We start from the raw sequence: 14,288 nt of genomic DNA, 5'->3' as shown, positions 1-14,288 counted from the left end.
CATCAACGAGAAAGGAGAAAAAAGAAAATAGAAGTGGCATGTATAGGAGAAATGAAAGATAATAAAGAAAAAATATAAAAGAAAAGAGAAAAAAATTAGAGAACAGTTGGTTTGCATGTTTACAAATTTAATATTTTTGAACAATACATATTTTCTGAAAAATAGTATTTGATTTATATTTTCTTTTTATAAAAAACATAGCATTCTCGGAAAAAACTAGAGAAAGTTAAAAGTTATTTTATAAGAAAAAAAAATACTCATTTTTAAGGAAATGAAAATAAAAAAATGTACAAATAAATGCTGTATTAGATTTGTTAAGAGGGGTACAACAGAAAGTACACATAATTGAGTGCATTGTAAATAATAAAGTAGTGGGTACCTATGTCCTTTTGATAAATTATTGTCGTAAATATTGGCACCATTTTGACATGAGCAGGAGCTTGATTGAATGAACATGGCGAAGGAGGAGGAGATGCGTGACCACAACAACTGCATCAGCGAGTGTTCAGTGATGTTGGACGTAGCGCGTGACCTGCAGAGAAGCTGAATCTTGTCTGGTCGATCATGATCAAGCTAGGCACGGGTAGCTTGGCTCTCTCAGTTTAAATTACACCAAAGCAGACCTCTAGTTCGAAATCTACTCTTTATTCTAAACAGAACTCGAGATTTGAAATGAATCCAACGGAGCTGGTCAGGTCGGACCTGACACGATAAAAATCGGTCGGGGCACGACCCATCTCGGGCCGGGATGACGGGACGGTCCAACCCGATCGACACGCTGACACCTTGCATATCCAATCCACCGTCAGATGGATCGCAAACTACTTAAAATAGGAAAACCGAAAGGGGGGAAAACAGGCAACGAAATAAACAGGGCGAAAAGAAGAGAGGCGAAAAAAGCGGAGCTCCCAAGAGGAAAACCCTAGTCTTCAATTCGTGGAAGGGATACGAGAGCTGATGGAACTACAGAACACGGTGAAAGAGGCATTGACCGCTCTCTACCATCACCCAGACGACGGCATCCGCGCCCGTGCTGATCGGTGGCTCCAGGACTTCCAGCGCACCATCGACGCCTGGCAGGTAGTAAATCGAGGCACTAAACACCCTTTGTCCGCGACTCTAATCCAGTCACTTTGATCTTCTATACGAGGTCTTGCTGTTCTTGATTCATCTGGGACAAGCTAAACTTGAGTTTAGATTTTTCTTTCTTTTCGGTGAAAGAATTTTTGTGTGTTCATTTGCTACTCTGCTGGAGGAGAAAACGCTATAGTCTACAAACTTATTGGTGGTTTGATGCTTTATAGAAGCACGAATGGCCTCAATTAGAATTACATACCATATGCATATTTTGTTAATACTATGTAGTTATAAAAATTTTCAGTAGTTAGGCATTTGAATTTGGTGGGGTTCTTGTAGAAGTTGCTGTATGATAGCTAAGTGGGAATGCGGGATATGTTTAAGAGTAGGGATGAAAGGGTTTAGATAACTGAGTCACTCTAGTTTGAGAAAGCATTACCAACCTGAATAGATTGGGTCTGAATTGCTGATTTTCATGATTTTGTAATATCAGGCTACTTAAATTAGAAATGAAATGTAAACAATGTTTTATAGTGGCCTTTTGCAGCAAAAGGTGATAACCCTCACCCTGGGGATCCCTCCAGGACTCGCCCATGCGATCAGAGGTAAATAACAGGGGGCTTCGTCCAGCACAGTGACCCTTTGCATAGGGTCAGGTGACCTAATGTTTTATAGTGGTCTTTGATTTTATGAATTGAGATCAGTGGAGGGTCATTTACGAGGAAAGAATTGATTTTCTTTTTTAATTCTGCAATGTATGATGCGAAAGCCGACTTTTATTTTGTATTTGTTGTCTGCATCCTTTTCTCAAGAGTAATGGAAAGATATGATAAACATACCTATATTTATTGAAAGCTAAATGAAAAAGTGTAATTTACCTTTAGGCTTTTCCTAATGTGATGCTAGTAAGGAAATTTTAGGTGCTGATGCTCCATTTGAACAATATATAACTTGTTGGAAACATGAAAGTCATCTATCTTCTGTAGAACAGTAGAAGTGGGTAAGGCACTTATAGTGAGACATATAATAGTGATATGTTCTGGAAGGAGTATTCTTGTCCTATTGGGAAACTTAATAAACATGAAATAGCAAAGACAGCAAACTGCAGATAAGTACCGATGAAAAATTAAAAACAATAAACCCTGTTCCAATCAAATTCTTAGGCTTGTTCTTCATCTTCTCCTACATTTCCCTTTATTTTATTTAAATCTTCTTTTACCTCATTTGATCTAAATGTTATAAAAGAATCTGCAATTACTAAACCTACTATGATTTTTCCAAAGTTATTTTTTCTAAGAGTAATTATTTAATAATTCATAAGTTTTGTTCATCTTTTCTATATGTATATTATCTTAATAGGATGTATCTGCTTACATAAGATCATGATTTTTTTTTTCTCTCTCCCTTTTGTTACTCTAGTTATTGTTTCCTACTGTTTCTTTCTTGTTTTTGTTTAGTGATAATTATTGAATTTCATGATAAATATTTTTCTGTAGGTCTCTGATAACTTACTTCATGACTCCAGCAGTAATATTGAAACATTGGTATTTTGTTCTCAGACTCTTAGGAGCAAGGTATGGTTGTTAACTTCATTATTTATTTTGTTTAGTAATTACAGGTGTTTTTAAGTTTATATTTCTTTCCCATTGTTGCTAGTTTCTTTGTATTTTTTTTTCTGAGTTTAGGTACAAAGAGATTTTGAAGAGCTACCATCTGAAGCCTTTTGTCCTCTACGTGATTCATTATATGTGAGTTTTTATTAGTTGCGATAGATTAAGTTCCTCTCGTTTTACTTTTCCACTTGAAGTTTCTGAGTTAGCTATAACATCTTGTTACTATTTTTGGGTGTTATGCTCATTGACTCATGGAAGCCTTGCCATTCATGCAAAAATTGGTGCACCTTGTTTATTACGTTGTCCATTTAAAATTGTATAGAAGATTATTGTATAAAAAATTAGAATGAAATTGATAAAGCAAATGATATGCATATCACATAGAGAAAAAGAACCTAAATTGATGAAGCAAAGAATAACTATCTTTAGAGATTTGACACTAGCACGACAATTCTCCTTTAAAGATTTGACTCTTACCAAACCAAGACAAAATACCACTAATTGAGAAACACAATAATTCCAATATACTCTCAAGATATCATATACACTTATCGAATTAGAAATTTTTTCCCAAACTAATAATACCGATATACTCTTACTAAACAAAATAATTTTTACCAAACTAAACATAGTTATTAAACTTTTACCAAATTAAAGATACCAACATCTAAAATAGGGCATTTACTAAAATCAATTACAAATCCAAATTTAAATGGAAATATAAATTTAATATTTTTCGTTCCTTGTATTATTCTCCCCACTAAGGAGAAAAGGGCAGCCCGGTGCACAAAGTTCCCGCTATGCGGGTCTCGGGGAAGGATCCATTGTACGCAAACTTACCCTGCTTTTTTGCAAGAGGTTGTTTCTAGGATTCGAACCCATGACCTTTTGGTCACAAAACAACAACTTTACCGTTACGTCAAGGCTTCCCTTCCTCCCTACTAAGGAGAACTTAGACTTAAAATCAGGTGCCAGTATCTCTAATATGTAAGGAACAAAAATAATATAATTTGAGTAATTAAATTTTAATGAGTAATATCTTCATTATCTTCTTCGCTGCTCCTTCTAGTGAGTGGAAAATTGGTCTCTTTATTCTTCCTTTTGTCTTAGATTTTAGTTTCTTCCTCTTTGATTGCTCTTTTCAACAAACCAGAAGACATCTCAGTTTGTCAGGGTGAGAATGAAATTCATGTCTGCTCAATAATCATGAGATATAAAAGTAATAATGTCAATGATCAATCTGCGAAAGTACAATCTGTGATACTTAATATATGAGAGGCTCAAAATTCTAGTCAATTAATATATCCTCAAATTTGAAAATTAAAGTAGTGCTTAAATAATTTGGTAAGATAAATAAACTAACATTATAATCAATTTTTCTCACAATTCCTAAATAAATTAGATATAAAGATATAAATCGTTTAAATACATGTTGTGATGAAAGTTGGATTCATGTGCATAAGATCATATAATTCATTAGATTACTAGGTACTTTATAATATTTATTAATTACTATAATTTTATTCTTAGTATTGACAAATATCTCTCATGTACATAGTAAAACTCTCAATTTAGTAGATAGAGTATGATTTGAGGATGCCTTTTCTTTTCTTAGGTAGTATAAATAATGCAGAAGTATGCATGATTGTTGCTTCTAGTATGTATTCTAGATGCTATAAGATTTCTTTATATGCTTCATAAGTATTTTCCATTTTCAATGTTCTACCTAAGCACTTGCTTCACTCACTTATTTGAGATAAGAGCTAGATTATGGTTTTAATATTATTGGAAGCTACATTTTAGATGAACATCCTGTCTAGGCTGATTGGCTTTGTTGTAATTAGTACTTTATGGTTTATAATGTTGACACAATACCAACAGTATCTGAGTGCTTCAGTTGTCAATCTGATGGGACTTGATATAGTGCAAGGCTATTTCTGTGTTTCTTATCCGGTGGTTTCAAGAAGCCGTGTACATCAGTTGGTTATTGGCGATCTTGTGAGGAAAAGAACAAATCTTATTGCTTATGAGGGCAATGAGAGGACTCTTCTATTTGTTTTTGAATAACCTTGTCTAATAAGACTTATGAGACCAGGCAAACTAGACTAGGTTCACTAGGAATAGTAAATATAGAGAAAATGAAAGTATTTTTAGTTGAAAATATAAATTGAACTAGACCATGTCTAACAACATGAGAAAAAATAGGTTGAGGTGGTATACACACGTTCAAAGACTACCAATTGATTTTGTAGGGAGACGAGTCCAATTGATTAAAATAGAAGGTGGAAAGGGTAGAGTGTAGCTAATGAAAAATAAAATAAGATTTAATTAATTTAAATATTACTGGTTATCAGCTTCCATAAAACTTAATGGAGGGATATTATTCAGTTTATTTTTATTAGAGTGATTTGTTTTAAATTGGTCATATGAACTCATTGCAAAGCAAGCATAAGAGCTTGTTCGTTGTCTACTTACTAAATTCTTTATGTTTGAGATTTCGAATTTTAAGTTTCATATTTATCATTCGAAAATTGGATGCAAAAGAAGGAGAAAGACAATTTATAGAATAGCTGTGAGAGAAAGGAAGACAAGAAAACTTATCCAAATAAAATGTATTAAAGATGAATGCAATATGATACTAGTAAACGATGGAAAAATAAAAGAGTGGTGGAAACAGTATTTTCATTAACTTTTTAATGAATGTTTAAATGATCAACTTAATTTAGTTAATTCAAGTAGGTCAATTGAGCATAAAAATTTAAATTTATATCGTAGAATTCAAATTTCAGAAGTAGAACAAGCTTTAAATGAGATGCACAATGGAAAAATTGTTGGATCATATGATATTAGAGGTATGGAAGTGCCTAGGAAAATAAAGTATTTAATGACTTACAAAATTATTTAACATGATATTGAAAATAAAAAAATACTAGATGCGGATAAGCACTCTGGTTCCCTTATATAAGAACAATGGAAACGTACAAAATTGTACAAACTATAGGGGTATTAAACTAATTAGTCGTATCATGAATGAAAAAAATAAGAAAAGAGATTAAGGGTACCGAAAATCAATTTGAGTTCGTGCCTAGAAGGTAGACAATAGAAGCTATACGATTTCTTAGACAATTAATTGTATCGGGAGCAAAAACAAGATTTACACATGATATTTCATTGACAAAAAGTTTATGATAGAGTCCCAATAGATATTATAAGGAGAGTTCTAAAAAAGAGTGGTGTTAGTGTTATTGAGCTAATTAAGGATATGTATGAGGATGTTAGGCGGATTAATTGAAACATTTCCAATAAAGGTATGATTACATCAAGGATCAACTCTAAGTCTCTATTTTTTTATACTAATTATTGACGAACTCACTAGACACATTCAAGGCTATTTTGTTTGTAGATGATATTGTTTTGGTAGATGAGACGCATAAAGGAGTAAGCTAGAATCTTGACGGGAAACACTAGAAGTGAAAGGTTTTAGGCTTAGTAGAGTAAAGATAGAATATATGGAATTTAAGTTTAGCAATATTAGACGTAATGAGATAATTGCTAAGATAGGAGATGACGAGTTGCCTGAAACTAAGAGTTTTAAGTATTTAGAATCATTTTTGTAAAATAATGGAGAGATTGAGAGTGTTGGGTGTTTTATGTGATTGTAAAGTACCTTTAAGATTTAAAGGGAAGTTTTATAAAACGACAGTTAGACATGTTATGTTATATGACGCTGAATGTTGGGCTTTGACTTAAGCACATAAGTAGCAGAGAGGTGATGATGTTAAGGTGGATGTGTAGACATACGAGGATGGATATAATAAGAAATCAGATAGAGAAAGTTGGAGGTACATCTATTTAGGGAAAAGTCTGACAGACACGTTTAAGATGGTACACACGTGTACTTAGACGACAATAAATGTTTCAGTTAGATGATGTGGAACTATGACAAATATGCACATCAAACGAGGAAGAGGAAGACCAAAAAAGATTTGGTTAATAATAATAAAATAAGATAAAATTTATTTAAGTATAGATGTTGATATAGTTGGGGATAGAGCCCAATGACAGTAAAATGATTCATATAGCTGACCCCACCTAGTGGGATAATGTTTAGCTGTTGTTGTTGTAGTATATTTATCATTCACGTGCCCATGAGTATCGAACCTTGGGAATATTTGCATTTGGAACATATTTTTCCTATATTGTATTTTGATCAAAACCATTTTTGTGCTGTCACACAAACTCAAGATGACATCAGAATAAAGGTTATGTATGTATTTGTTAAATATACCATTCCTATTCATTCTTTCTAGATTTTGTTTTATCATGACTCTCTTGGTTGAAACTGTCAAATGCAGACATTGCTTAAGAAATTCGGTAAGGGCCCACCTAAGGTCAGAACTCAGGTAATTAGTTGAGTGTTATTGATAATCTTGCTCTTTATCTTAGCCTTGCAGTAATTTTATCCCTTCACTTCAGATTTGTATTGCGGTTGCTGCTCTGGCTGCACATGTATCTATAAGTGACTGGGGAGATGGTGGCATTCTCAATTGGCTAAGCAATGAAATGCGATCAAATACTGAGTACATCAGAAGTTTCCTTGAGCTACTTGTGGTCTTACCTGAGGTATAAGCTAAAGTGTAAGATATTATTTCCAAATTGTACGAAACATTCTTTATATATTTTCTGGAAATGGAGTAACTCAAACATGTTTTTGATAGAAGTTATGCTATTCTAAAACCACTTGGCATGCTCAGCTTATCTTAACACTAAATTTAAGTAGCTGAGTCCCTTTTATTTATACTGATCATTTACTTTGTCTTTCTCCACAGGAAGCTTGTAACTATAGGATAGCTGCACGTCCAGAACGACGTCGTCAATTTGACAAGGAACTTACGTCATCATCTGAAGTTGCTCTCAGTTTGTTGACTTCTTGTTTGGGTTTTGATTATTTAAAAGAGCAGGTAATAATGCACAACTGTAGTTTGTTTTGGGAAGATTGCTGGTTGGCTGTTGCAGTCTTGCATTTGATACTCGGAAAGTGGATATGGTGGTAAATAATGATGCATTTATTGATAATATCATTTAATTTCTTGGCTTTTTTTTTTTTTTTTTTTTTTTAGATTTTGTACTGGGGGCATGCATTCTCAGGTTGAAAAGAAGTACTGATATCTGCGAACCATTAGGTGTAGATTATAATAAACTGAGAACCCCCCGGGCTGGAGCAGTTGATTCATGCAAGTGTGTTGTTGCCAATAGTCCTGGGTCGATTCCCAGTGGGTGCGGAATGCTCCGTTGATTGCTTTAACCCCTCCTTGCATGTGCTGCTGTTGCTGGGCCAAGTCCTTGTAATTTACCTCCCTTCATATAGTAGGGGGCCGTCCTGAAGGGGTTGCCGAGGTGATGGTTTCACTTTTGCTGCCAATATATGATAAAATGAGAGAAAATAAGTTGAGATGATAATGATATATTTACATGTGACCATTGGATTATATAATAGAAGATGTAACACATAGAGTTTGACCAAAGAAACTTAGTTAATGTAATAAAAAGAGTTAATTGATTATTGATTTGAGGACTTCTAGTTAGATAGCCTTGAACAGGACTCAATGGAATGATATGATTCATATACCGAACTCCAAATTCTTGTTACAAATATGGCTTGACAATGATGACAATAGTGATGACATGCATTCCAAGATGTGCTTGAATAGGATGTTGCCAACTAAAAAATGACATTTTTTTTTGAGCTGCTCGCTACCATTTTGCTTCCTTGGCAAAATGTTCATATTGTATCCAAGTGATTCTCGTTAACTAGATTTGCTATGTTTTAACACTACTTGATAGACATTTTATTGTAGTTATTATGAGTTGTTCGTCTGTAATTTTTGCCTGAAACCAATTAACAGCAGTATAGGATCTTAGTTATATCATCTCTCTATCTCTTTATGTTGTACATTTGGATGTTGATGTCTCAACTAGTTTTCTCTCTCTTTATGCACGGTATCAAGATTGACGCTGACACATGGACTTGCTCAAGTTGTGGATGAGTACAATGTCACATATATTTAAGTTTTCTTTGCTGTATTCGTCAGTGTTCTTTCCCAGAAGTTCTTAGATCCCATAGCTTTTGATGCTTTATCATTTTCTTCGAGGATAATGCCACTGTATTTTTTAATTGCTCTGTTGTATGCATGTTTGTTGTTTAGTGTTGAAAGGTGGTTGCTATGTGTTCATTGGTTTTCCGATGGTACTTACTGCTTAGTTCATGTGTAATAAAAACACAAGTGTACATTTCAGTCTCAATCTTTAACATAAACATTTTTGTGTATATTGCGGTTTTATTTAGCAACTGCACATTTGACACATATAGAAACATTAACATCGGTCCAATAACTCTAGAGAACTGACCAGTCATCTATTTTAAAGTGGTATTCTGTCAGGACAACCTAACTTTGGAGTTTGCCCTATTTTCTTCTTCTTCTTCTTTATATAATTATTTTCTTTATTTATCTGTTAGGGCATTAGATTATGTTGTTGAACATACAAGTGAGTTATTGATTATATTTACAAATTTATTTGCAGATTTTAGAGGGTTTTACTTCATGGATTCGAATGTGCCATGGGTATGCTACTTTTCTGGAACTTCCATATGTATTGTTTTTATCTCCAGACTAGTTGAGAAAGAACTCCTATGTCACATTATATTTGAGGTATTCCTAAAAGGCCTTTGGGTTCCAGGATTACAGCATCTACACTTGCTTCTCATCCTCTAGTACATGCAGCTTTGTCAAGTTTAAAATCCGAGCAATTTGTGGAGGCAGCTGTAAATGGTATGCACAAACGAGAAGTGTACATATATAATTGTGATAATGAGTTTTAACATGTGGACATGTCAGTTCCTCCAAGTGAATATTTTATTTGCCTTCAACTATGAAAATCAATATGTCCATACAAGCATATTGATGAAATAAGCACGGAATCAACAGATTTATTGTTGTGTTTTACATAGTTATTTGGTAGTCTTCTTACATGCTTAACTCGAGATGCTACCTTCATATTCAAGAAGCAAAGCTGATTCGTTTTGGAGAAGGGCTCATAATTATGTGGCAGAATGCACATTTCTTTTTTGACCAATGTGTACTTAAATCTGTATGTGGCGCTGAAAAATTAGTATGCAACTGGTACAACTCTACTCATTTAAGTGTGAAATGTTATGCCCAGTATGGAAGGAAACATACTGTACACAAGTTGATTTAACATTTTGCTTTTACTGGGGGTTTCTATACTGATAAATGATAACATGATAGCACTCAAAAAATAAAAATTTTGTCAGCTTATACTTTATTCAGTTGCTATTTTGAGAACACACACAAAAAAAGGGAAAAAAAAATCAAATGGAGACGGTCCACCTCATGCAACTTGTGGCATTATGCACCATCCAAACCATAGTACAGAGTTTATCTTTGTAGCTTAATTTTCTGTTGTAGAAGCAAAACCGATTATTGTTTGGTTGAGCTGAGATTGTTATTATTTTTTAAAAATAATTGATTCATATTATTACTTAAGTCATTGATATTGCATCCATAGTAGAGTTCCATTTTCTTATAATCTTATACTGTTTTATGGTAACTTCTGTATTTTATGCTGCAATATCAGAACTGATCCATTTATATTTATCCAGCTACATCGGAATTGATACGTTTCACTGTTTCTAGAAGTTCTGGTGACATTTCTGCTCAATCGCCGCTAATTCATGTTATTGTGCCTCAAGTAATGAGCCTGAGAGAGCAACTTCTAGATTCTTCTAAGGTAGTTAACAGATGAAACCTTCCCTTTTTCCTATGTCGGTTGTTATTTGCTTTTGTGTAATCTGTTAAATTAAAATTGCTATTAGTAATTCTTGTCCCTTTCTTTTTTATGCCAGTTTATGTTGTGGTATCTTTGTTGTTATTTTCACATAGATTACTAGATTTTCATATAGACTTAGAAAGTAATTTTTACTCTAGAAAAACAATTAGATCAGTTGTGCCACTCAGAGTAACCCATTAAGCTCCCGTCAATACAAGATCCCTACGATGGATTGGACCACATTGGGTCTATTGAACGCAACCTTATCCTACATTACAAGATGTTGTTTCTGCAACTCGTGGCTACAAGGTCACACCGCAATAACTTTACCGTTGCCACTAGAAGATGTAAAATGATACTGTTGTGCTTATTCTTAAATAGTTGTTCTTCACAAATGACCACATCTAGTTTTAATGGTGACCTTGTCACTCGCACTCCAGAAAAGAAAAGCCCAAAATGGCCGCATGATAGGAAAAACCATTATAAATCTTTTAAAATAACCAGATACATATAACATGCTGTATTCCCTCCACTATGAAGTAATTTATAAAAGATGCCCTCTGGCTGTCAAATATCGTCAGTCTTGCAAATCTTGATGGTCCCAACTAAAGTCAGCCTTCCACCTAAAGAAAAAGTGAGCCTTTCACCTAAAGAAAAAGTGAGTGTGAGTTTAAACTGTGCCAGACTTTTCAGAGAATGAAAAAAACAAAGACAACTCTAAAATTGAACTCAATGGTCTACTGATCTAACAATCTCAGCTCTCAAAATTGGCACACAATTCTAGAAAAACAATAATAAATAAAATAATGTATTTTTAAATGAAATATTAATTAATTAATTACATATTTACATCTATTTTTTTTGATTGGTATGCTTTATACCATAAAGCGGCCCTCAAGTAGTTTAGACAAATATAGGTTTTATGATGATGATGTAATATACTACATTAATTTTGTGGTTTAATTTTAAAAAAATATTTAGTATCTTAGTCAATATTTTATTTTATTTATACAACTATGATTTTAGAATTTTGTCTTTATACTAAGATATAAAGAATAATAATTTATAAATAAAAATAGTTGTTACAAATAGCTAATTACTAATAAAATATTTTAAGATTTTAAAACTTTCATTATTTGGTAAAATAATAGTTTTAATATATTTAGTTATTGATATAGTATTTTTAATAATAAATTTATAAAACAAAGTTTGTATTATTGTTTTGTGTCATAGTCTTGACTGGGCCAAAACACCAGTGGTTTAGATTTGGTTTACTCCACAATTAATTTGCCAATGAATGAAATTAATATGGTGAATACTGAATGTAACAAAATGCCCATGTTTTACTTGAGAGTTGAACACATGAGTTGTGAAACATGTTTTATAATTATTTGAATGTTTCAGTTGCTTCAAGTGGTTAAACGTCTTGCCCCATTCGAGCTAAGCATGTATAGAGACGAGCTTTGCTCACAACACGTGATTTCCAAAAATGTTAGAACAAAATACAACATTAAATCTAACTAAAATGCATAAATGCACACCTTGAAAGAAAATAAGACCACTTGTATGGCTGCTCAAATGACACTCTCCTAATGGCTAAAAAATTTCAAAAGGTGACTGCAAATCACAAAGTAGGTAAATAAGAACGAAGTGCATAAATTTAATCTTATTTAAGAGACTAAGAAAATCAGTTAAATAACAATTTATATTAAAACCTTATGTTCATAAATTAACCATTATTTTCTTTCAAATTAGTTGTCAGTTACAACTATCATCATCTTTATCACAAATTAAGATAATTTTTAAATCTCCACCAAACCAATACTATATCTTTATTAAATTCAACATTAATAAATCCACCACTATAGCTACTATCCTCATAATGTAATAATGGCAATGTCATTTGACATATGAACTGAAACTCTCTCTAGTGATATACAACATTATAGCTTTCTCGTCCTATTAAGGGATGCCACTCTGGTCCCATTATCTGCAATGCACTCTAAATTATAGGATTTAACTCTCACAACTAATCAACCATTAATCTTTGTTTCTAAATTTGATACACCATCATACATCCTAAGATAAGCCATAAAATAGAAATATAATAAGACCGACCCTTGCTCTCCTTGATCGAAGCAATAGAGTAGGTGCTTTGATAATGTGAGCCATCTTAGTCAACTCAACTCAAATTCCAAGTAATAATTAATTTAATTAAAAAATCATTTACAAGAAAATTCACCTATCTTTTGCCTTAATTTGACTAGTGTGCGAACAATGACCTCGTTTGAGAGGCTTGAAACATGAAGAAAGTTGGTGATCCCTTTTGGTCCAACCAAAAGCAAGTGGCTTGTGGTTCCAAGCATTGGGAAAATAGGAGAGAAAGATGGCAACAATAGAAAAGGACATAGGAGCTGGACAATGGTTCAGTCTTTTTCCCAGCTCGTTTCCTTCTTTTTTTTTTTTTGATAAGTAAATTTTTTTAGCTCGAACCAAGAGTATAAGAATTGACCACTAGGACCGGTATATATGAATTTGCACACTCTTGAGAATCTTCTCACAATCTGACCCTCACTAAAGAAATTTTTATTTCTAGCCTTCCATACATGGTATACGATAGAAGACAAGGAAAGATGACGAACCTTTGTCAACATTCTACTCCCACGATAATATCTCCTAAAGACCCTCATCATCTATCGATATGTGGATATTTCTCATTTGCAGCAATCTTTCATCCTCTATAACTCCGTTATAGGGCGGCACCTGAAGAATATATGCTCTTGTGACTCCAACATATGTTGACAGAAGGTGCACTGCCGGTCCTCCAGGTACTCGTATCTATCTCTCGTGGCTAGCCTCCTCAGTGCCAACATCCAGACGGTAATTGCATGACTCGGCTGGACATGTCTTCCATGTTTGTCTGGGCCCATGACTTCTTAGGACTAGGTTGCCTAAAGAAATCATATGCCTGAGCCACCCCACAATCCCGAGAAAACCATTCTGCTAGCTTCTATCTAACAACCTCTAGTGACCTAGCAGCCGATAATATAAGATCTCGTATCTGTAGCAATCACTTGACTAAAGGGGAATCTGTGTTGGTCCATAGCTTGTTTCCTTCTAGCTCCAGATCGTGAGTGCAGCAAAGGGGGAGGAATTATAGAGCAGAAGAAGAGTGGGGGAAGGAAGAGGAGGCAACAACCGTTGTCTTCTCTCTCAAGCGGCAGTGGCAGCGTGACAAGAAATAAAGGAAAAGAAGATAAAAAAATCAAGAGAGTAAGAGGAAGAGGGAAATGGTGGCAGGAGAGATTGGTCTCTGTGGTCAAGGTCAGACCGAGATCATGATGTACGAGGGGAGTAAGAGAGATTGGTGGAAGAGGAAGTTGGTTGGTGAATGGCAGCCAATGTTGGTGTCGTTTGTTTAGTGGTTGTGTTTGCATGGTTGAAGAAGAAGAGCATATCTAATTGTAGGTGAAAACAACGTGGGTGGGGAGAGGAGAGAGAAAATTCCCAAACTAAAAAAATTCTCTAAAATGATTAAATTGGTTTATTCCCACTTAAAATTTGATCTATATTAAAATTGGCCAAAAAAAAAAATCCAAATTGAGTTTGGAGAAAAATCCCTAACTCCTAAAAAAATCTTTAAATTGTTCCAACATGATTAAATTGGTTTATCCCCCCATAAAATTTGGTTCTACCTAAAATTGGCCAAAATAAATGAGTCAAGTTTGAACCCACGTGACCCTAATCACT

At 33.8% G+C, this 14,288-nt stretch overlaps 1 protein-coding gene across 1 annotated transcript in view; it reads left to right on the top strand.

Annotated features, from left to right (window-relative positions):
• Positions 1-829: 829 nt before the first annotated feature.
• The window catches only part of LOC122015733 (transportin MOS14-like), a 28,132-nt gene continuing 14,673 nt past the window's right edge, over positions 830-14,288 (top strand). The window contains exons 1-9 of the mRNA XM_042572751.1: positions 830-1,080; positions 2,574-2,651; positions 2,763-2,825; positions 7,046-7,093; positions 7,167-7,313; positions 7,520-7,651; positions 9,273-9,313; positions 9,429-9,520; positions 10,372-10,499. Coding sequence (XP_042428685.1) covers positions 958-1,080; positions 2,574-2,651; positions 2,763-2,825; positions 7,046-7,093; positions 7,167-7,313; positions 7,520-7,651; positions 9,273-9,313; positions 9,429-9,520; positions 10,372-10,499 — 852 coding nt within the window. The 5' untranslated portion in view covers positions 830-957. The remainder of the gene's footprint in view (positions 1,081-2,573; positions 2,652-2,762; positions 2,826-7,045; positions 7,094-7,166; positions 7,314-7,519; positions 7,652-9,272; positions 9,314-9,428; positions 9,521-10,371; positions 10,500-14,288) is intronic.

This window comes from Zingiber officinale, chromosome 8B (assembly GCF_018446385.1).
Source record: "Zingiber officinale cultivar Zhangliang chromosome 8B, Zo_v1.1, whole genome shotgun sequence".
Taxonomy (NCBI): domain Eukaryota; kingdom Viridiplantae; phylum Streptophyta; class Magnoliopsida; order Zingiberales; family Zingiberaceae; genus Zingiber; species Zingiber officinale.
Note: the sequence above shows the minus strand (reverse complement) of the source record. Positions and strands in the feature narration are given on the sequence as shown.